This window comes from Rattus norvegicus, chromosome 11 (genome assembly GCF_021556685.1).
Source record: "Rattus norvegicus strain SHRSP/BbbUtx chromosome 11, alternate assembly SHRSP_T2T, whole genome shotgun sequence".
In the NCBI taxonomy this organism is placed as follows: Eukaryota; Metazoa; Chordata; class Mammalia; order Rodentia; family Muridae; genus Rattus; species Rattus norvegicus.
This window is the reverse complement of record NC_141544.1, coordinates 93,112,580-93,134,667: the sequence shown is the minus strand read 5'-3', so window position 1 is coordinate 93,134,667 and position 22,088 is coordinate 93,112,580. Positions and strand designations below refer to the sequence as shown.

Below are 22,088 nucleotides of genomic sequence, written 5' to 3'. Positions count from 1 at the left end.
AGAATTATTTGACACTCTCCGTGTGTGCTGACTTTTCTTGAGGGTGCACCTCATTCAGATGTGTGGTTAATTTGGAAAATCAAGTAAAAAAGGAATGAAACTGTTGCAAGTATAACTACCAGATGCGTTCACTATAAGATGGGTTGCACAGAGCGCCCTATGCGGTAGCATTCTGCAAAGACACAGGTTCACTAATGGCTGGCCCATGGCTTGTGTGCTGTGCCCTCTGTACTCTGAAACCCCAACTTACAGAAGCCCTTCTGCTTTTCCTAGATTACACAAAAGTACCAGCTCCACGAAGTCACTGCATATCTGTTGGAGAAGAAGGGGGATGTCCATGGTGCCTTCCTGCTGCTGCTGGAGGTAGGTGTTGACCGTGCTTACTGTCACACTCTGTCCCTCTGCCACTCCCCAGTCTGTCTTTGTCTCTTGGGTCTCGAGGTAAGCTACAGATAGAAGTGCTTAATTATGGGGCTCACCGAGGACAGGTGCATATTTATCTATGGCATAATTTTAAAGTCAAAATTTATATACATGGAAAGTCTCCACAGTACATCTCGAGGTTAGAGAAAATTCAGCCGTAAGTCTGTGTGTGCCCTGTGCCCTGAGGATAGGCCTGTCAGGACTTTTTGTTAGTACCTGCCCAGCACACCTGTTTGTCTCATGACCCAGTCAGAATTTCACATCCTCATCCAAAACATGGGTCCTCAGTACTGCTCTATGAGACATCAGTGGTGACTGTGTAGCGGTACAGAGAGGCACACATGGGCAGAGCCAGTGACACCTGATCTGCAGGCACTCCCACGTCATGAGCCTTGTAGACAGAGAGTCCATGCTGAAGGACAGCAAAAGAACATTTCATGTGTTCACTTCCTTACGTATATGTCTGTCTGTATGGGCACAGGTAAGCACAGTGGAGGTCAGAGGACAAGCGCAGGAATCCTTTCTCTTTCCACCATGCCGGTCCCAGGGACGCAACTCAGGTCATCGAGGCTTGGTGCAGGAACCGAGCCGACTCACAGCTGTTTCTTGGGGATTTACCTCTAAAGTTCATTAATTCAAAGACGTGGTGGGTAGAAATACAAAGTGTTTTCTCACCCCTGTGTTTTTGCCTCCCAGAGGCTGCAGAGCAGGCTGCAAGAGATGACCCGGCAGAATGAAAGTAAGTTCTTCCATGAAATGTAATACACTGCCTTAGCTTAGTAATGACTACCCCAAGCCGTTTCCATAACCCCCTGATCTGCTTAATGTTACATAATACACTGCCTTAGCTTAGTAATGACTACCCCAAGCCGTTTCCATAACCCCCCTGATCTGCTTTAATGTAGAAGGAAGTTTTAGCGGATTTTGAGGACGCTTGAAAGTCTCACACACACACACACACACACACACACACACACACACACACACACAAACACACTGTAGTGGGATGAGGGTAACCAGGCAAGGGAGTGTGGCGCCCCTGACTGCCCTATGTCCCCGTCTGCACTTATGCCTGACTGTGTGGGTCCATAACAAACTGTGCCAAATACCAGCAGATCAGAGCTGCTGGTGAGCCGTAGCCCCAGGCAGTGAACCCTGACCTTTTGGAATCCTGAGTGTTTTGTTCTGTTCATTGACATTTCTTTTAATCTTTAAAGGTTATTGTAAAATAAGGAAAACTACAAAGTGTCCCAACGGCATTATGTATTATTATGCTACACATAATACTTACTTAATACACACTTCACCACCATCTAGTTCCAATTTTCTTATCTCCCAAGCAGACCCTCTATGTCCCTAGATACGGGGTTGGGGTCCCCTAACACACCCCACCTTCTGTTCCGCCTTCTAGTTTCGGAATTTCTGAATTTGGTTGACATATAAGAGTGAAATCCTGCTGTTTGAATTTATGGTTGAGTTATTTCCCCTAGTGTAACCTCCTTACAGCTCTTAAATGTTGGAACAAGTCAGATGTCTGGTCTCGTAGAGCTGCATGTTTGCTGTGTAGATGCCCATCCCGTTGCGTATTTACACTTTAACAGACACATGGGCCGTCCCCACTCTGGTCTGCTGGACAGCGCTGCTGTGAACTATACAGATAGCTTTTGGGTTCTCGCTTTCTTTTGGGCGTAAGAACAAAAGTGGGGTTGCTGGGTAGAGTAGTAATTTAAAACTTACTCTGTTCTGGGACGTGGACCCAGAGCCTCCCTGCATAGCCCGCATCCTCAGCAGGGTGTGGACTGGCTGCACCCCGCACCACGGTCTCACCACCACTCTCATCCTTGCCTCCTCTGTCCGCCCTTCCTCCCCCTCTCTATCCCTTCTACTCTACCTGTCTTCTCGATTTAGCCTTTCCTCTTCTGTCTCCTCACCTCCCTTCTCTCTCCTTCCACCGGTGCTGTCTGGCATTGGGTGGTTCTGGCCAGCAGGGCATTGCTTCCTGTACTTGTTTTGACCATTTAAGTATTTCTCCTCTCCTCCTCCGTCCGTTTTTAGTCAGATACCTGCTTTTATGTTCCTGACAGTCAAACCCATCTTGCCATAAAGTCGGGGGAATCCTTCCTAGCTGAGTTTTATATTGTCTCACCTCTTAACATGTCCCTTGAACCCTTCCTGCACACACTCCCTGAGTGCTCTTTATCCAACCTCTCTGGATAACTTGCCCATGTTCTGTGATGCCGAGGTCCTTGGTAACCCAGTTTGTGTTATACCTTGGCCACCTTCTATTGCACTTTGGCTTTTTAGAACCTATGGGAATAATTGGTTTACTTTGGTTATCAATGATCAACTAGACATTTAATTATTGCTTTTGAATTGTCAGTGTGTTTAATCAATTTGATTTTGTTGTATTTGGTGCATTTAGTGGTGTTCTCTTAAATTTAGTGTTACAAGGATAATTTTACAAATATATGAATGGCTAAGGGAAACTAAGAAAGGTGTTTCCCACTTGCTGCGGGAATTTGTTGGTGACATATCTAGAAGCCAGTTCATAGTCTCATAGCTGGTCCAGTACCAACATCCTGCCTTCAGATTCACTGTTGACAGTATGCTAAGAAATCCAAGTGTCTTCTAAGCACACGACATTTTGTTTAGTCTGCACATATAGCACACAGCTGACAAAATCACAGCCCTCTCTCCTCTGAAGCTTTAGTCCCATGAAGGAGACACAGGAGATAAACTTGTACTCCATGTTGAACAGAGTGTCAGAGGTGCCATGGGAACAGCAAAGGAGCTGAGAGAGTTCAGGGTCTAGCTGTAACTCAGGAATCAGTACGGAAGTGTGCAGACAGAGCCGGAAGGGGCTTTGGGGCCTAGCGTGGGCGTGTGTGAGAGCGGCTTACCAGTAACCTCACGGAGAGCACAGAGTTAAGGCCGGGTCCTGCCTCTGTTACTCAAGCAGTCTGTCTTTAAGGCTTAGGGATCTTTAGTGCCTTCTGCAGAGAGCGATCTGAGTGGACTTATATGAAAGAGACCAGAAAGGTAGGGTCTGGCAGTCAGAAATTGAGTGAAGAGCCGATGCTCCAACAGGGGACAGGTGGAAGCACACTGGGAGGATAGAAAGAATGAATGAACCAGGGGCACAGACAGACGCTCCTGAGAACAACTCAGGAGATGTGGAGATGACGAGGCTTTAATTCCCTCTGGAAGTTAGGGGACAAGAAGCAGTTTTGAGATGAGTAAAATAGGTTGGGTTTGGCATTGAGTACTACTACCTTTCTTAGGCTGTGACAAGGTATTTGAACAAAGTGACTGGGGAAGGAACATTTCTTTTAGCTCCTAGTTTGTGAGTGCAGTCCTTCAGAGTGAGGAGGGCATGGGGCCAGAGCAGCTACAGCTGTGGTAGCAGCAGGTCAGGTGACTTTCAGTCAGGAGGACAGAGGTCACTGACACCCATGTCCAGGATGTATCTCTCGACTCTCAACTTTTTGGAACACACACACACACACACACACACACACACACACACACACACAGAGCGGAGTGTGGCTTTTCACAGAGGCTCTGAGGCAACAGGAACGTATCTGACATTTATCCTCTTTTCAAATCTAGATACCAAGGAGGACATCCAACTGAAAGCTGTTGAAGATACCATGGTAGAGACCATTGCTCTTTGCCAGAGAAATTCACAGAATTTGAATCAGCAGCAACGAGAGGTAAGCAAGCTGATATTTGCATAGCCCTTTAAAAAACGTATTCTGTGTGGAAAGTAGGAGTCAGTTCTATCTCGGCTGCCCTCCCAGACACATGAATGTAATTTGTCTGGGCTTCAATCACTCTCTGGTGTTCCCACTAGTGTAAGGCTCTTGGTGCCCCTATCAGGAGTATCTGCCGTCTTTCTTTCCACAGAGGCCTCATGTCCATAGACTGAGCTGCAGACTGTCAGGCGTGGGAATGCTGGGTGCCTGTGGCATCTGCGCGGTGGGCGGGGCCTCTGTTTATGCTGGGTGGTGGGACCATGTCCTTGTTGTCATCTTTTCTGCCCACAGTGGTGAGAGTGAGAGCTAAGCCCTGCAGGTACCCAGAGTGCAGCAGAGGGTAAAGAGCAGTTGTAATATGGTGACCCCTCAGCCTTCATGAGAACGACCTGGGGCTTTGAAATATTCATTACTTGTGCTGTGCCCCATATAATTAACCGACAGCCTCTGCAGCTAAGACCCAGCCATCAGTGTGTCCGAATGCTGTGCACTGATTCTAGTGGCAGCCAAGGTTAGGGAGCCCTGCTGCTAACAGTGGACTGAACAGAGTTAAAGCAGAAGCCCCAGGGAGGTCCGCTGAGCACCGGGCGCAGGAGGCAGTTACGACAGTGAAATAGCAACTCCAGCAGGCTTAGGACAGACAGCTGAGTTCTCCGTGGCTCTAGAAGTAACAAGGTCAGCTAGCAGGAGTTCTGTCACACAGCCCCTCTCTGTGCTTGCCCTCCAGGGCTCCTGACTCTGGCTTCATGCTGGTATCAGGCCTAATTCCCACACCCTAAGTGTCTGAAATGGGAAACTAAGTTTAACTTTTCATATATATTTACTATATATATTAAAACAAAAAGTATATCTTGGGTGTGTTTGCTGTTTTCATAATTTTATAATTTATTATGTTTTTGTCAGGGATTGTAAAAAGTATGCATAAGAAACATATTTACACATAGATGTTATTTTTTTTCCTCATTAAAAACTTTGATAAAATAATACAAGTACATTTTAAAATATCATGCAGTAGTGGAGACTGGGAGCTAATGCAGCAGTTAAAGCCCTTGCCATGAGCAAGAGGGCTGGAGTTCAGACCCCCAGAGTCCATGTAAATGCCAGGTGGGTGTGGGACTTCTGGAGGACGAACTGGCCTTTTATACACTGGGGGTTTGACTGAGCATCTCCGTTCCTACACACAAGCGTGCACACATACCCATACACATGCAAATATGCATGCACGCACAAAAAAAAAAAAAGGAAAAGGAAGTCATGCAATATAGAAAGTTCACAGAGAAATTTTAAATAAAATATTGCCACAGATTCATATGGTAACCCAGAGTTACCCACCATCACCATTCAGGAAATACCACCCTGGATGGTTTTGTCTGCCCAGGCTGATGAGTTTGGCTAAAAATGAACCAAACAATACTTTCTCTTAAAAATACTATGTTCTGTCTTCTCTAGGAGTTGAGGAATCTCTAAACTGCATGGAAATGTTCCTTTACCTTACTAGCTCCCAATACGCCCACATCCAAAGGCCTGGGAACCGCCCTAGGTTAGGCCTCTGTTCTGTGCTTTTTAGTTTAGTTTGAGAGGCCATGCCATGAAGTCACGCAAACTCACTCGATAGTTTTTGTATTCCCGAATCTTTGTTTTTATTTGTCCTCTGATTAGTTGATTATATTGGGGCATGGTTTTGAAAACCAAGTTCTGATTTTGAAACTGTAGGTTGGGGACCAACCATGACAGAATGGTGGCCTGACACCTGAACGCAAGGCAGTCACTCTTCCGCCCTGATGCCAGAGTGTTCTCTTTCTTGCTGGATTAGAACTCAGGACGGTAGAAGTTCACACCACCCCCTCCACCCAGATCTCCGAATTTTGTTTGTTCACCTTTTAGTTCCACGATTTGAAGACCACAGAGTTCTGAAGTCTGAACTTAAAAATAAATTTTTTTAAAAAATTTAAAAATGTTTTAAAAATTATTTATGTATTTTTTAAATTTGGATTTTCTTATTTACATTTTAAATGTTATCCACTTTCCTAGTTTCCCCTCTACAAATCCCCTATTCTTCCCCACCTTACCCTGCTTCTGTGAGGGTGTTCCCCTACCCACCCACCCACTTCTGCCTCACCGCCCTAACATTCCTCTACACTGGGGCATCAAGCCAGGGCCTCCCCTCCCTTTGATGCCAGATAAGACCCCTGCAGCTCCTTCAGTCCTTCCCCTAACTCCTCCATTCGGGTTCTGTGTTCAGTCCGCTGGTTGGCTTCGAGCATCTGCATCTGTATTCTCTGGCAGAGCCTCTTAGGAGACAGCTATATCAGGCTCCTGTCAGCAAGCACTTCTTGGCATCAGCAATAGTGACTGGGTTTGGTGGCTGTATGTGGGATGGATCCCCAGGTGGGGCAGTCTCTGGATGACCTTTCCTTCAGTCTCTGCTCCACTCTTTGTCCCTCTATTTCCTTTAGACAGGAGCAATTCTGGGTTAAAATTTTGGAAATAGGTAAGTGGCCCCATCCTCTGGATATGGTTTCCATAGGTCCTCCCTCCCCTTTGTGGGGTATTTCAGCTAATGTCATCCCCATGGTGTCGTAGGAGGCTCTTGCTTTCCTGGCATCTGGGACTTTCTGCTGGCTACCCCAGTTCCCCATCCCCCATTGCTACACCTCTGTTCATTGTCCTGACCCTCTGTGCATCTCCCCCATCTCCTCCCACACCTGATTCTGCGAGTTTTCCCCTCCCCCTCCTTTCTTCCCCCCAAGTCCCTCCCACCCTCTACTTCCCTTGATTATTCTGTTCCCCCTTCTAATTTATATGTTAAATTCTCAATCCACAATTCACCCACACAATAAATTCACTGTCAATTGATAAAGATATAAACCGTCCATGTAGGCAAGATAAAATCGATTTAGTTCACCTAAATCTGAACCATCCTCCTCCGTAGTCTTCAATCTTGATCTCCTTCTTCCTCCTCTCTCCTTCCTCGACTTTTCCCCGCCTACCCTCCCTTCTCATCCAATGATAGGCTTCACCTTATCCTGGACCCTCCTTGCTGCATAATGACATCATCCTACAACCTTCCTAAGTCCTTTGTATCTCACAGACTTCTAAAGTCAGTTCTTTTAGAGATTCATATAAAACGTGTTAGTTATATTCACACACACCGTTGCCGTATCTACCCACCCAACTTTGTCTCTCCTTGTTTCAATCGTTCAAGACCGATTTTGGCTGTGTCTCCATCTGGAGAATGGTCAGATTGTGTTCTTAGAGAAAAGCGTTTCTCCCTCTGCCTTGGTTGGCATCATAAAGAGACACCACGACAAGACAGCTCTTACGAAGCAAAGCTTTTAATTGGGGCTGGCTTCTGGTGTAGAGGCTCTGTGCACTGTTGTCGTGGTGGGAAGCAAGGTAGCACAATGGTAGACACGGTGCTGGGGAAGTAGCCGAGAGCCCTGCATCCTGATCCACAGGCAGCAGACACAGAGACTGGGCCTGGTGCAGGCTGTTGAAACCTCAAAGCAACCAAGACTACATGACTAACCCAGTCTGCCTCGTTTCTGAACAATCTTCACAACAATAGCAAAATATTTAAATGCTCGTCTCTATAAATTTATTTTTATGAAAGTCATTAAGTTTAGGGTGCTTCTGTTTTAATTCTTTGAGAACTTCATATAATGCATTTTAATCATATTCCGTCCTCCCTCTGACTACCTCAGCTGCTCTCTGACCTCCCTGTTCCCTCCTGACTTTTTATCCTTCCCCTTTTTCCTAATCCACCAGGTCCACTTTTTTTTGAGCCATAAATCAATGCTTCCCAGGGTCTATGCCCTTAATGAAGCCCAACTCCTTTTCCTCCTCCAGAAGACAAGAGCTTCAACAGTGCCTCAGCTGTAGGTGGAGGCTTGTATCCCGCTTCAGTCTGAGGAAGTTTTAAAGATAGTTTTCTTTGTTTCTCTTTGTTTCACTTTGAAGACAATGAAAGCAAGAACTGTTGCCATAGACAGTTGAGCAACTAGAAGCTTTGAAACATCCAGAAGCTTGATAATAAGCTTCCTTGACTATCTCTCTGAAGAAGGCCAGCCAGGAAATTTAGTACTGTGGAGCATTCCCTTGAAGCTAGACTTCAGGGAATTGAATTGGCAGCCCTTCTCCAAGGAGGCTGGGCACCTCCACATATCTGTGCTATGTGTTGCTGCCCCAAGCCCCACGATTCCCCTTAATCAAGACGATTCTCTAAAAATAAAACTGTTCGCTACGTATCTCAAGGCAGCAGTTCAAGCTGTGTCATTTTCTCAGGTGATCGGATTGACACATTGGATCTTTAGTTTCGTGAGGATTTTCAGACTTACCCAACTTAAAATCTTAAAACTCAGTATTACAGAATAAGAGAGGAGGAGTAAAGTGTTTACCATATGTTTAAGATTAATGTAGAGATTTAATAAAAGGATAATTGCTCTGTTTACAATATGAATCTATCCCATGTCTTTTACCTCTATACCTATATCATCTGTTAATTGGAAAGCAAGAATAAATCTTTTTTAAAGATAATTTTTAAAAATCATCTTAAATAAATTTTATAAATCAATTTTTTAAATCTATTTTTTGATTTTTTTCTTTACATAGTTACATCCCAACCACAGTTTCCCTACCTCCACTCCTCCCAGCCCCTTACCTCTCCTTTCCCCTAGATCTACTCGTCCTTCATTTCTCTTCAAAAACAAAACAAGAAGAAGGCTCCCGGGCTAGCAACTGAATATGGCATAACTACAGTAAGGCTGGGACACTGTACAGCCAATTTCAGGCCAGGCTCTATGCACAATATATAACCCAATTTCTAAACACAATATATAACCCAAAAGTAAAAGATTAGGCATGCCATGTAAAAATAAAGAGTTCCCTAAAATAAACAAATACACGATGTGGCTGTAAAAATAAGATAGGAAGAGAATGAACGGAAAGTGAGGTCCTGGAGAGAAAAGCACAGGAACAAAACTGCCCAAAAGACATACGGCCACAGTCGATGATCTGCAGCAGCAGAGGTTAAGCCGAGTAGCTTGGAGAGGGAAGCAGAGACAGCACGGCTCCCGACGGCTCGCTGGTGTGCCCGAGCCCAGGTGAGCAGGACGGCTCGCTGGGCAGAGTCGGTGCTACTGTGCTGGGAGCACCACACCCGTCTTCTGTTACACTGACCCTTCCTCGGGTCTCCTGCATGCCTGCGGCAGTAAGTTCTCCCAAGATGCTGAGTTAGGTATTTGTAAATGAGTACCTAATAGTGAATGGCCAGACTTACTAGCTAGGTGTTTGTGGTGAAGATTGGGACGCACCCTGTCTGGAGTAGGCGTTGTTACTGCCATGTTGCTACTGTGTTACTACTGTGTTGTTTTTGGCAAACCACTTACAATTTCTTTAAACTAAGCAAAGATACCTAGGGTATAAGGTTATTATGAGAACAAAGCAAAAAAATACATGGCGGGCATTAAATAGAGTCCACAATGGAAGTAATAAATTACTGGTAAATCTGTTTGTCTCTTGGCGAAGGTTGTTCTTAACCCTCTAAAGGCATAACAGGGTAGGAAAATGGCCTACTTCTTGATGCAGGAAAGGCTTTGGAAACCTGAATAATGGGAGTGGGTACAGGTGGCTGTGGGGGTGTTTACCCCTTCTCGGTTGTTGAGGAGAGCCTAGCAGGAAGCTTTGTGGACTTGTTTGCACCCAGTCTCCATACATGAATGGAGTTATAACGCTGCCCTTTCTTTATTCTTCCCAAGGCTGATGAAGGTGACCTCCTGTCTTTCCCCAGTCCAATGCAAAGTTTCTCGCTGTCTGGCTTTTGCCGTTACCTGTACATTCTGTCTGCTAACACTGTCCCAACGTCTTGCTTCCCTCTGATGACACAGGCGCTGTGGTTTCCACTGTTGGAGGCAATGATGGCACCACAGAAGCTGTCCAGCTCGGCTGCTGCTCCTCCTCATCCGCACTGTGAGGGTAAGCGCGTCGGAGCCACAGGCCCAGCCACTCACCCGCTCTGGCAGTGACCTTCCCCAGTGACTCTCCCCAGTGAGACCCCATCTTGTCCTGTGCATTTCTTTATATGTGATACGTACGTAATTTATCCAGATAATGTGTAGTCTCTGCACCTGACCAACAGTCAATTTTAAGATGCCAAACCGGCCTTCGTTAAGTAAGCATCTGTGTGAGGCGACTGTTTTCCCCTAACTGAAAGAAAAACCAACAAGCCTCAGCGTTAACGTTTTGTTCCAACAGCTCTGAAGTCTTTGACCATGCAAGTCCTAAACAGCATGGCCACGTTCATCGCCCTCCCATCCATCCTACAGAGAATCCTGCAGGTGAGCTCAAAGGGCCATTGATTGAGTTCCGTTATTTTACCCGGAAATGAGGCTGAGGCTTATGTCACCTGTGTTTTGTCATTAACTAAAGTTCTAACTGGCCTTGAATCAGTTTTGCATGGTTTCATCCCCTGGGTCTGGCCTTGAAGTTCATGTCCACATTTCCTGGTGGCTGCAGCTCTTAAGAGACAATGGTCGCTTATTTCTAGCTGATCACACTTTCAGATTAAAAGAAAGAAGAAAGAAAGTTCTCTAAAAATAAAGCAAATGTAAGCATTCTAAGTAATGGTTGTTATTTCAGTTTTCTAGCTCATTCTAAATATACTTCTATGTTGAAAACTCACCCCAGCTGTAAATTCTAGCTAGCCTTTTGTCCAGAGTTATTGTAAGAAACACTTTCTCCTGTTTTCTTTGGCAAGAAGGCTAGAAACTTTTTGGCTTCATAAAAAAGGGAACACTAAAAATACTGTAAGGTGTATTTTTAGAAAGACCTGTGAACATTCTTGGAGAGACAGCAGGAATTAGACTCATCAGTCTTTCTTGTCTCACTTTATGTGCAGAAGACACACACACACACATACACACACACATACACACACAGTCAAAAAGTGACAGGAAGTCACGGGTCTCTATTTATATCGCTTTTGAATTGTCCCCACCAGCTCTCCTTCTAAGGTCCCTTGAGTGCTCCTTCCCGTGTGCTTTGAGGCATCTGGACGACCCCACCTGATGAAGGGCTCTGCTTCAGGAGTCTCTCTCTTCATAGAGTGCTCTGTCCTAGGAACTTAGACCCCAGGGTGCCCAGTGGAGGACCCCTGATTGCACTGAAGGAAATAAATGAGTGTTATGGGTGGTTTTTGTTTATTTGTTTGATCTCTTGAGACACGTTTCACTGTGTAGCCCCGGCTGGCCTCAGACTCAGAGAGATTTCCTACCTCTGCCTCCCAATGCCTCCTCAGACACATGCACCGCCACACCCAGCTCTCAGCTGTGCTAGTTACCACATTCAGTCCTTGACGCTATCGCATGCTGAGGAATTCTTCAAGGTATACTCTTCCCATATGTTTTAAATCTATTAATCACGGAGTTTGTAAACATGCAACATAACACCTCCTCCGTAAGGCTTGGAGCAGCAAATCCCAACCTCGGGCGGGTTCTTTCCTGTATGCACATTGGGCTTTGAGGCGAACTTAGCCCCACACTATGCTATATTAACTATAACAGAACCCTGCCTTTCCTTTGCACGCCATCATGTAACTGAGAAACATCTTGTGTTTCAAAACAGACCTCTTTATCATACTTGAAAACCTCGACTTTGACCTACACTGGGTTCATGATAAAATCCCGTTCGCAGCAGCGAGTAACCCCTCAGCAGTCAGGAGGCTGTGTTGTTCTTAACCTCACTCTCATGCTTTTCTTTGCTGCAATAGCTCCACCCCTGTGTACATATAAAGTTTTTACATCTTTTAGAGACACGTTTGTTTATATGAAGCTCTCGACATAGAAAAGGCAGTTATAAACATTTCTCTGACAGGGTAGGTGTGTGGCTCAGCTGAGAACATGCTTGCCTCGCGTGCAGCAATCTCCAAGCCCAGCACCCAGCACTACATCAGCACCTCGTGTGCAGGTTACCCCAGACTCTGTTTCAGAAAAGTGAAAACAAAGCGGTCAGCTGACAAGGGAGAAAAGCAAAGGATACGGAAGTTAAGTCCCACCCTGTCCTGAATGACAGATGCAGACGTCTCCTGTGGACTACTCGCAAAGTGTCCTGCGTCCTGATTCACATTTTCTACTATGACATTTCAATTTTCCTCTATTTAACTTTGTATTCTTTTTTTTAAATATTTATTTATTTAATGAATATGAGCACACTGTAGCTGTCTTCAGACAGACACACCAGCAAGGGCATCGGATCCCATTACAGATGGTTGTGAGCCACCATGTGGTTGCTGGGAATTGAACTCAGGACCTCTGGAAGGGCAGTCAGTGCTCTAACCACTGAGCCATCTCTCCAGCCCCCTTAACTTTGTATTCTTGAGGAACAAATTAATCATCATGTATTAGTTTTTTTTTTAACCCTGTTCACTGATGGCTTGTGTGAATGAAATGAGAGTCTGTCCCATAAGAATTCCCATAAGAGAAAAGAAAATGTTCAAGTTCTTCTGTTCAGAGCACTTTATGAGGTAACACTGTCCATTTCAAGGACTGTCACCTCTACTGGCACAGTCCCACCCCCTCCCCCTCAGTTTCCCCGAATCAGTTTCAGTGGTTGTCATGGTTACGTAGCTCACACTGTAGAATACCAGGCCATGTCTGTTCCACTCCAGTGATGACCTCATAGTGTATGACATCATATGCCCAGGGCTCGTGCCAGAGGGAATGATCGCATCCCAGGACAGAAGCCAAAGGTGATTCAGGATGACTGCAGTTCTTCAGGAGCACTATGGTGTCTCTTGAAAATGCCTTAGTATTCCTGATATTTTTTACCAGTCTGGTGTTACATATTATAGATCTCCTGTGCTGAAGACTTAGTTGAGTGTCCAGCACATGGACCTATGGGTGATAAGCCACCCCCATGCCATAGAGTCTGGGTGCACATTGTCTTTTTGATCCCCGAGCAGTAAGCATCTGCAATGTCGAGTTTCTAGAGAGGAAGGCACCGTTCTGAGCTTGCCTCAGTAGCTTCACATCTCTGGTTTTCTACTCTGTGTCTACCATGAGTCAGTGTATTTTTCATGTTTATATTAATCTTCAGTCTCCCAGGGAAACACAGGGAGGGACAATTATTTACACACATAATTGCCCACACAGCTGAAATAAGTTGATTTTCCAGAGTAGATGGTCTAAGACTGCAGTCTTTGATGGCTGTGGCTGGTGTATATTTATCCAAAGTGATGCAGGGGCCTGGATTATACAGCTTCTCTAGGGACACAAGTGCTTGATAAATGAGGAAGCTTTTAAGGAACCCATATTGTAACTCTTAAGTTAGAAAGGCATCGCTGGGTGGGGCAGGTAAGACAGCTCAGTGGGAAAGAAGCTTCCTGACAAGCTTGGCAATGTAGAGCCCATATAGAAGGATAAAGCCAACTCTGTAAGATTGTCCCTGGCCTCCACATACACGCTGTGTACACATATGCTCGCCCCTTTCTATTTCTCTCTATCACACTCATATACACACACACTCACACACACAGCATATTCTCTCTCTCTCTCTCTCTCTCTCTCTCTCTCTCTCATACACACACATACACATACATTCTCTCTCTCTCTCACCCACCCACACACACACTCACCCATTCTCTGTCTTGTCTGTCTCTCTGTCTATCTCTGTCTCTGTCTCTCTCTGTCTCTGTCTCTCTCTCTCTCTTTCACACACACACACACACATACACACACACTCACACATTCTGTCTTGTCCGTCTCTTTGTCTATCTCTGTGTCTCTGTCACACACACACACACACCACTAAAGTCATTCTTGACTTGTTAGAAAGCTGCTTCTGAGCGTCCCACTAAGGAGACGGTGGGCCTGGTGTACACTCTTCGTAGAGCCATGCTCACACTTAAGATAAAGCTTAGTTAGGAAACAAGTCACACGCATGACAGGGTAAGTTCCAGAGAGACATAGGGGAAAGTGGCAGCCACATCTTTTTCCGGTGTGCATTTGAAATTGTATGTGGGCACCGTATGTCTTCCTGCATGGTTAACAGCAAGTTCAGAGAAACACCAGCAGCCTTTTAGGAGAACTAGCTGGATTCTGCAGAGTAATTATGAGAGCTGGTGTCTGTCGTATGCTGTCCTAGAAGCTAAGTGCTCGCCTCGAATTCTATAATTGATGTGTTGCCACAGCATGAGTATTTTTCCTGGTTTCCCTCTTAAATTATGTATATTGAGGGAAAATGTACTGAAGTAAATATAAAAATGACCTATAAAGATGTCTTCCTTTTCTCTGAACGTAGCCTTTTAAGATATCTTTATTCTTCAGTCTCTCTTGTCAAACTCCAGAACCATTAGTACGCTCATACATTTATGGGCATGTTGGAATAGATGTTAAATTGGATTTTATAGTACTGTGCTATCGATTGGCACTGTGGCTAAGAAATGACTGTATCCAATGGGAGCTTCACCGAAGCATAATTAAGTAAGGATGAAAGACGTTACATAGATCTGTTTTTATGCAAGAGAATTGAAAAGAGGAAGACGTGGATGTGTGGTGTGCGTTGTTTTTCCAGCAGAGGATATGGGTCTAACTGACGAGGGATCCCCACTGGTACAGGGATCTTTAGCTCAGTGATGTGCTCTCCGGCTGACAGATCGAAGCAGATAGGACCTGCTCAAGCCCCAACTCACGTAATTAGTACAAAACACACAGCTGAAAGGACTAGAGGAACCCAGGAGGGACAGGTCCATGCTGCTTTAGAAAATGCCCAAGCCTGCTGCTAGTCTCCATTAGGAGCTGCACTGCCCAGCCTTCCAGAGCCAACATCAGAAGTCACGACCGAAAATGAGCAACCATTAAATTCACCCAAGTTTCCCAGGACGTTTTCTTTCTAAGCTCAGCTACTCTTACAGTGTGACTTAACACACAGTTGCCAGAGACATCTCTAAAGTCATTGGTTTATCATTCAGTTTAATTACCCATATTTTCCAGCAAAAATCATTTGCTTGTTTGTTTTTTATATATCTATACTTGGGAGGGCAGCACACACATGGGAGACTATGAAAACTTGGGTTCTGAAGTTTCTAGATGCCAAGTGCAGCCTTTTGGCACCACGGTCCTTTTACACAGTTTGCCTGCTCTCAGCCTCACGGAAGGTGCTGGAGGATGTCAGGGATGTGAATGGGGTGATCTTGCAGCCCTGTCAGGTTCAGAGAACCCCCAGAGATACAAACATCTGCATGTCCAACCCTTATAGACAAGTGAGTTTGCATGAGACCTGCCACATTTTTCTCACTTGTTTGATTGTTGCAGCTCTGTAGCCCAAGTTGGCCTCAAACTCAGTATCCTCCTGCCTCCACCTCCCCAGAACTAGAATCATGAATCACCAGCTCCCCCTTACCATGCCTTGTACAGTGTAAATGATATGTGAAAAGCTGTGGTAAAAACGTGTTTATTTAGGAAGTGGTTACGATGCAAAGTCTAGACATGTACACACATAGTTATTCTGCTGTTTTCCATGTGCACTTGGTCAAATCAGATGCAGGTGCCTGATCATAGGGGTGGGACAGACGGTATAAAGTGCTCCCCTCATGGGGGTGGGACAGACGGTATGAAGCGCCCCCCTCCCCCCGTATCAGACACATTCTAGCCTTTAGCAAGCGGCATCTACTTGATCTCTACTCTGTGGCTGGATTTTTCTGTTTGATGAAGTCAGTTGTGCTGTACAGAACCTTGTTAGAGCTGGACCTGCTCATTTGTTAGCGATCCCTAAAACTAATTATCAGTCTGGTCAGACACAGTTTAAAGGGGCACAGAATGTGCTGAAGATGAGAATCGTATGATATGTTTTGGGTGGAGCAGCTCATCAATATAGTATATACGTGCAGCCATAGAAATGTCCTCTAGTCCATAACGACCCTTTCTGGAGATGTCCTCCTAAAAAAGAGTCAGACTCAGACCAAGATTGCAGTCATCAGCTTGGACAGTGAGTGGGGAGGAGACCCCAACATAACAGCCTGGAGTGACTAGGAAACATGTATTTTAACATGATTTATATTCCGTAGTTACTCAGACATGTCCGGTGATGTCAAAGTATAGCATTAACTGAACAGTCGGCGTGCAGTCATCACGTTGTAGATGATAAGGAATGCAACCTCTTTCGTCGGTTCCAAAAGCAAGGCCTGCAGAGTGTCAGCCATCTCTGGGCGGGTGGTGTGGCCTTGCACTTCCAGGTTTTGGTCCACTTAGTGTTTGGGGACTGTGCATAATAAATAAGCGGCTTGGCAAACCTACCACAGAGAGTAGTAGAGGGCTTGGCAAACCTACTACAGGGAATAGTGAGGTCTTGGCAAACCTACCACAGAGAGTAATAGAGGGCTTGGCAAACCTACTACAGAGAGTAGTAAGGACTTGGCAAACCTACTACAGAGAGTAGTTGAGGACTTGACAAACCTACTACAGAGAGTAGTAGAGGACTTGGCAAACCTACTACAGAGAGTAGCGAGGACTTGAGGTTCTAAATAGCCTCAATTTAGCAGTAATGGCTTTCTTAGGAGGAAAAAGCATGCTGAAAGCTGCTTGTCTCCAAAATTGGAGGAATTTTGTTGGTTTTAAGCAAGATGTGGGTGCTGTGGAATTGAAGTACAGATTCTGGCGTTCTTAGATTCTGGCGTTGGTTTTCCATGCAGTGGATGAATCCAGGAGGGTTGGTGTCTAATACACTGAGGCTTCTGAGGGAAGGAGAGATGATAAAAAGTTAGATTAGACTTGCAAAGAAGAGAGTCATAGAAGGGACTTGGGTTACCCATTTTATTTTCCAAAACATTTGGGATGTCCAAAGAGAAACAAACTAATCATCGTCTGGGTACAGTTCACAGAAGAACAAGTGCGTTGTGACTGTTAGTATGTAGCTCATCCTGTAAACCTGATGCTCGGGAGAATGGATTGTGGTCCATGGAAGGGCAAGCATGTTGTAACTGTTAGTGTGGGAGCTGGCCATGAAACCCAAGGCCGGCAGGCTTGACGCCAACCTGAGCTGCCTACAAATTCCGAGCCTGACCCACAGAGTGAGACGCCGCCCTAGGGAAACAAGATCACACAACATAGCAAGCGCTCAAAATGATGTTAAAGCACCGGGAGTCCTAATAATTACTCTTGTTTTCTGCATAGGACCCAATTTATGGAAAAGGAAAACTTGGAGAGATCCAGGGCCTTATCCTGGGGATGCTGGACACCTTTAACTATGAGCAAGTGAGTAAGCAGCTGGCTTCCATGTTTTCCTTAAGATGGCAAGGAAGCCATGCTTGGCTTTTCTGCCCTTCCCTCCCTTCTGTTGGAATACTTTTGAATTACTGCTTGCCAAACTAAGGTCCAGTCAGATACAAATAACCTTCCTCTACTTGTAAGGTTCTTGCTAACTTAATTTTTATACGGAGAATATTCAGGTGCACTTTACTAACGTTTTTTGATTCATTGGCAATCAGACCAGTAGTTTAATCTCAAAACGGAAGTAGGATACACTTTTGGGGAAAATGGTTAATTAAAAAATCTTTAATCCATAAAAGGAGTAAGTACAATTATAGAAAATAGCAAAAAAAATAATTAAGTGTTCTGAAACATTATTGCTGCAAACTAGAAATTGTCATTCTTCTCTTAACTCAGAATTACTTAAAGCTTTAAAGATTCAGTTGGAGCCAGCTTGACTTTGCTCACTCCTGTCTTAGTCAGGGTTTCTTTTTTTTTTTTTTTTTTTTTTTCTCAATAAAACTATGCACTTTTATTTGATTGGTCTTGACTCCCTCAAGTCATTGTTTTTGTTTTTTGTTTTTTTTTTTTATTAACTTGAGTATTTCTTATATACATTTCAAGTGTTATTCCCTTTCCCGGTTTCCGGGCAAACATCCCCCTCCCCCCTCCCCTTCCTTATGGGTGTTCCCCTCCCAACCCTCCCCCCATTGCCGCCCTCCCCCCATAGTCTAGTTCACTGGGGGTTCAGTCTTAGCAGGACCCAGGGCTTCCCCTTCCACTGGTTCTCTTACTAGGATATTCATTGCTACCTATGGGGTCAGAGTCCAGGGTCAGTCCATGTATAGTCTTTAGGTAGTGGCTTAGTCCCTGGAAGCTCTGGTTGCTTGACATTATTGTACTTAGTCAGGGTTTCTATCCCTGCACAGACATCAGGACCAAGAAGCAAGTTGGGGAGGAAAGGGTTTATTCAGCTCACACTTCCACATTGCTGTTCATCATCAAAGGAAGTCAGGACTGGAACTCACACAGGGCAGGAAGCAGGAGCTGATGCAGAGGCCATGGAGGGATGTTACTTACTGGCTTGCTTCCCCTGGTTTGCTCAGCTTGCTCTCTTATAGAACCCAAGGCCACCAGCCCAGGTACAGCACCACCCACAATGGACTGGGTCCTCCCCTCTTGATCGCCAGTTGAAAAAATGTCTTACAGCTGGGTCTCATGGAGGCATTTCCTCAAGGGAGACTCCTTTCTCTGTGATAACTCCAGCTTGTGTCAAGTTGACACACAAAACCAGCCAGTACACTCTTTAAAGTACAAAGTGAGGCCTCCTGTGCTGGTAAAAAGTCTGCTTTTTTTTTTTAATTTTATCTCACTTTTTAAAATTTTATTCATTTTTACACTCCAGATTTTATTCCTCTCTTGGTCCACCCCCTGACTGTTCCACATCCCATACCTCATCCCCACCCCACCCCTGTCTCCACAAGGATGTCCCCACACCACCAGACCTCTAATCTCCCTGGGACCTCCAGTCTCTTGAGGGTTAGGTGCATCTTCTCTGACTGAACCCAGACCCGGCAGTCCTCTGCTATATATGTGTTGGAGGCCTCATATCAGCTGGTGTATGCTGCCTGGTTGGTGATCCAGTGTCTGAGAGATCTCAGGGGTCCAGGTTAATTGAGACTGCTGGTCCTCCTAAAGGGTCTCCTCCTCCTCAGCTTCCTCAAGCTTTTCCCTAATTCAGCCAGAGGGGTCAGCAACTTCTGTCCATTGGTTGGGTGCACATATCTACATCTGACTCTTTCAGCTGCTTGTTGGGTCTTTCGGAGGACAGTCATGATGGGTCCCTTTTTGTTAACACCACATAGCCTCAGTAATGGTGTCAGGCCTTGGGGCCTCCCCTTGAGCTGGATCCCACTTTGGGCCTCTCGCTGGACCTTCTTTTCCTCAGGCTCTTCTCTATTTCCTTCCCTGAAGTTCTTTCAGACAGGAACAATTATGGGTCAGAATTTTGACTGTGGAATATCAACCCCATCCCTCACTTGATGCCCTGTCTTTCTGCTGGAGGTGGTCTCTACAAGTTCACTCTCCCCACTGTAGGGCATTTCATCTAGGGTCTCCCCCTTGGAGTCCTGAGAGTCTCTCACCTCCCAGGTCTCTGGTACATTCTGGAGGGTCCTCCCGACCTCCTACCTCCTGAGGTCACCTGTTTCCATTCTTTTCTCAGGGCTTCAGTCCTTTTCCCTTACCCAATACCAGATCATGTTCCTCCCTCCCCTGACACTCTCCCCACCCTTCCCCTCCTAGGTCTCTCCCTCTCTCCTCGCTTGTGGTCTACTTTTTGTTAAGAATTTAGGAGTGAGAAGAAGAAATTGAGAGGCAGAGTTTCTTTTAAATATTTTCCTTAAGAATTGGAGTTTTGGGATTTAGCTCAGTGGTAGAGCGCTTACCTAAGAAGCGGCAAGGCCCTGGGTTCGGTCCCCAGCTCCGAAAAAAAAGAACCAAAAAAAAAAAAAAAAAAAAAAAAGAATTGGAGTTTTGCCCCAGATGGCACAGGGGGGCTCAACGCCCACCCCCGAGACACAGATGCTAGGAAGTGGGAGGGAGGCTTAGCACATCTGGGGAGGTCCGGGCAACTGAGGACCTACGAAGCAGAGAGAAGGGGAGACTAGGAAGAAATGAGCGCATCTTGGCAGTTTTAAGTTTTGCATTTCAGGTAAGACTGGAGAGTTAAACTGTGTAGCAAAGCTGTGGGCTGTGCCCAGGTCTGTCTTCCCCAACTACAGGGCTCAGCGACGGATGTGAGCACTGGAAATCGATACGGCATGAAAGCACTTCATAAGTAAGGCAGCCCTAAAGCGACCTATCCTGCTAGCTGTGGAATGTCTGTCTCAGTGACAGATGGCAGGGTTCCGGGCAGTTTCAAATGACTTTTAAGTGCTGATCAGAAAATGAGATCTCTGCCCAAGGGAGATGAACACTGAGTAACGACCAACGTTAGCTTTCCAGTGAGCGGTACTTGAAGCACTGTCTGCAGCATTTCCAGTCAGTGGCCAGGGAGCAGGGCTCTTCTCACACCCCCGCTGTCAGCCATCAAGAGAAGTTATAAATGCCCTAGGTGGGTTTGTCCTCATCGAGTTGTCTGAAGGCCATCGCACCGAGTTAGGCCGCAGAAGGGCAGAGCACACGTTGGTTAGGAGCTAATGGCGGGCTTGACCGTTTAGCGTTCATCATAGCTGCACACGGAGGGTTCCTGCCGGAGCCCGTGAGTGTGAATGTTGGGTTGTCGCTCTGTGAAGTGCCCTGATTTCAGTTGCATTACTCTTCGTCTGTCCCTGTCTTTCATTTTAACCCTTTCTTTTGTTTTGATCCGTCACAGACCTTGCTAGAAACGACAGCCAGCCTCCTGAACCAGGATCTCCACTGGTCACTGTGTAACCTGAGAGCGTCAGTGTCCAGAGGACTCAATCCCAAACAGGATTACTGTTCTATATGTTTACAGCAGTACAAAAGACGCCAAGAAACGGCCGATGAGATTATCGTCTTCAGGTAAGAGAGGGAAGGAAGGTTAACTCTCGTGGCCGCAGGAGCCAAGCAGTAGTACATATGATCATACAGCCCCAGTCAGCCACTATGTGGAGTGGGCAAGGTAGGTAGGCCCCTTCCCCACTGCCCTTACGCTCTGCCAGGGAGTCGGAGGGGAGTAAGGGTCTCAGACAGTATGTGTCCCGTGAGTCAGAGTCAGGATGAAAAATGCGCACAGGGCAGTAGCATGGGAGGATGCAGTGTTGCCGGGGAACATGGTTGCCGGGGAACAGTGCTATATTGAGAAAGCACAGTAAGGGGATGTGTCTCTCAGGGATGACCTGCGAACAGGACAAGAGACATAGGGGACTGACTGTGTGAAAAGCCAAACGCACTCACATAGACTCTGAAAGCTGTGACCATCTTAGTGCACTACATGTGGAGGCAGAAACCGTTGGCTTGATAAACCAGGTGAACATGCGTCCTAGTCTGAGGAGAGACCAGTGTAAGGAACTGGGGTGACACCACCCTTGTCCTGCAGGTCTGAGGCTTGAGGTGGCCGCTAGATTCTGAGCAGGGTTATCTAACACACATCCTCTCATCATAAATCAAGCACCATGTTGACGGGAAGTAGACATTTAGGAATCAGCAACACACTGATGATCCGTGAACCCCAATACCGAGGGAGGGGACAGTTCATACACCAGTAGCACAAGAGGAGAGCTTAGTACCAGGATCGAAGACACTTTCTCCAAAATACCTGAGGAGAGACAACATGGTATGGCTCAGAGTCAAACTTCCTGAGTTCAGATATCTTTGTTTCTTTATGCATATATGGAGGTAGTAACAGTGCCTACAGCCTAGGGTTTCGTAACCAGCCAGTGGGTGCCTGGCACAAGTAAGTGCTTTGTAAACAGCAGCTGTGCAGGAAGACTGGCCAGTCTGGAGGTGATGAGAAATGTGTTCTTGTCATACAAAGAACCCATTCCTGTGAGAGATGTTCATTAGAACCTACCTGTCGTGCTTTTGTTTGACCATTGGTCCAGTTTAACACAAATTAAAGTTACCTGAGAAGAGGGAACCTAGTTGGGAAAATACAAAATGCCTTCATCAGACTGGCCTCTAGGCAAGCCTATGGGCCATTATTTTA

At 45.8% G+C, this 22,088-nt stretch overlaps 1 protein-coding gene across 4 annotated transcripts in view; it reads left to right on the top strand.

Annotated features, from left to right (window-relative positions):
- Window positions 1-22,088, top strand: part of Vps8 (VPS8 subunit of CORVET complex) — a 223,458-nt gene that overhangs the window by 151,877 nt on the left and 49,493 nt on the right. For all 4 annotated transcript variants that reach the window (XM_087575759.1, XM_087575760.1, NM_001427620.1 and 1 more), the window contains 7 exon segments: window positions 274-363; window positions 1,120-1,162; window positions 4,033-4,136; window positions 10,064-10,151; window positions 10,431-10,513; window positions 17,342-17,422; window positions 20,793-20,962. In XM_087575759.1, the coding sequence (XP_087431885.1) occupies window positions 274-363; window positions 1,120-1,162; window positions 4,033-4,136; window positions 10,064-10,151; window positions 10,431-10,513; window positions 17,342-17,422; window positions 20,793-20,962 (659 nt within the window).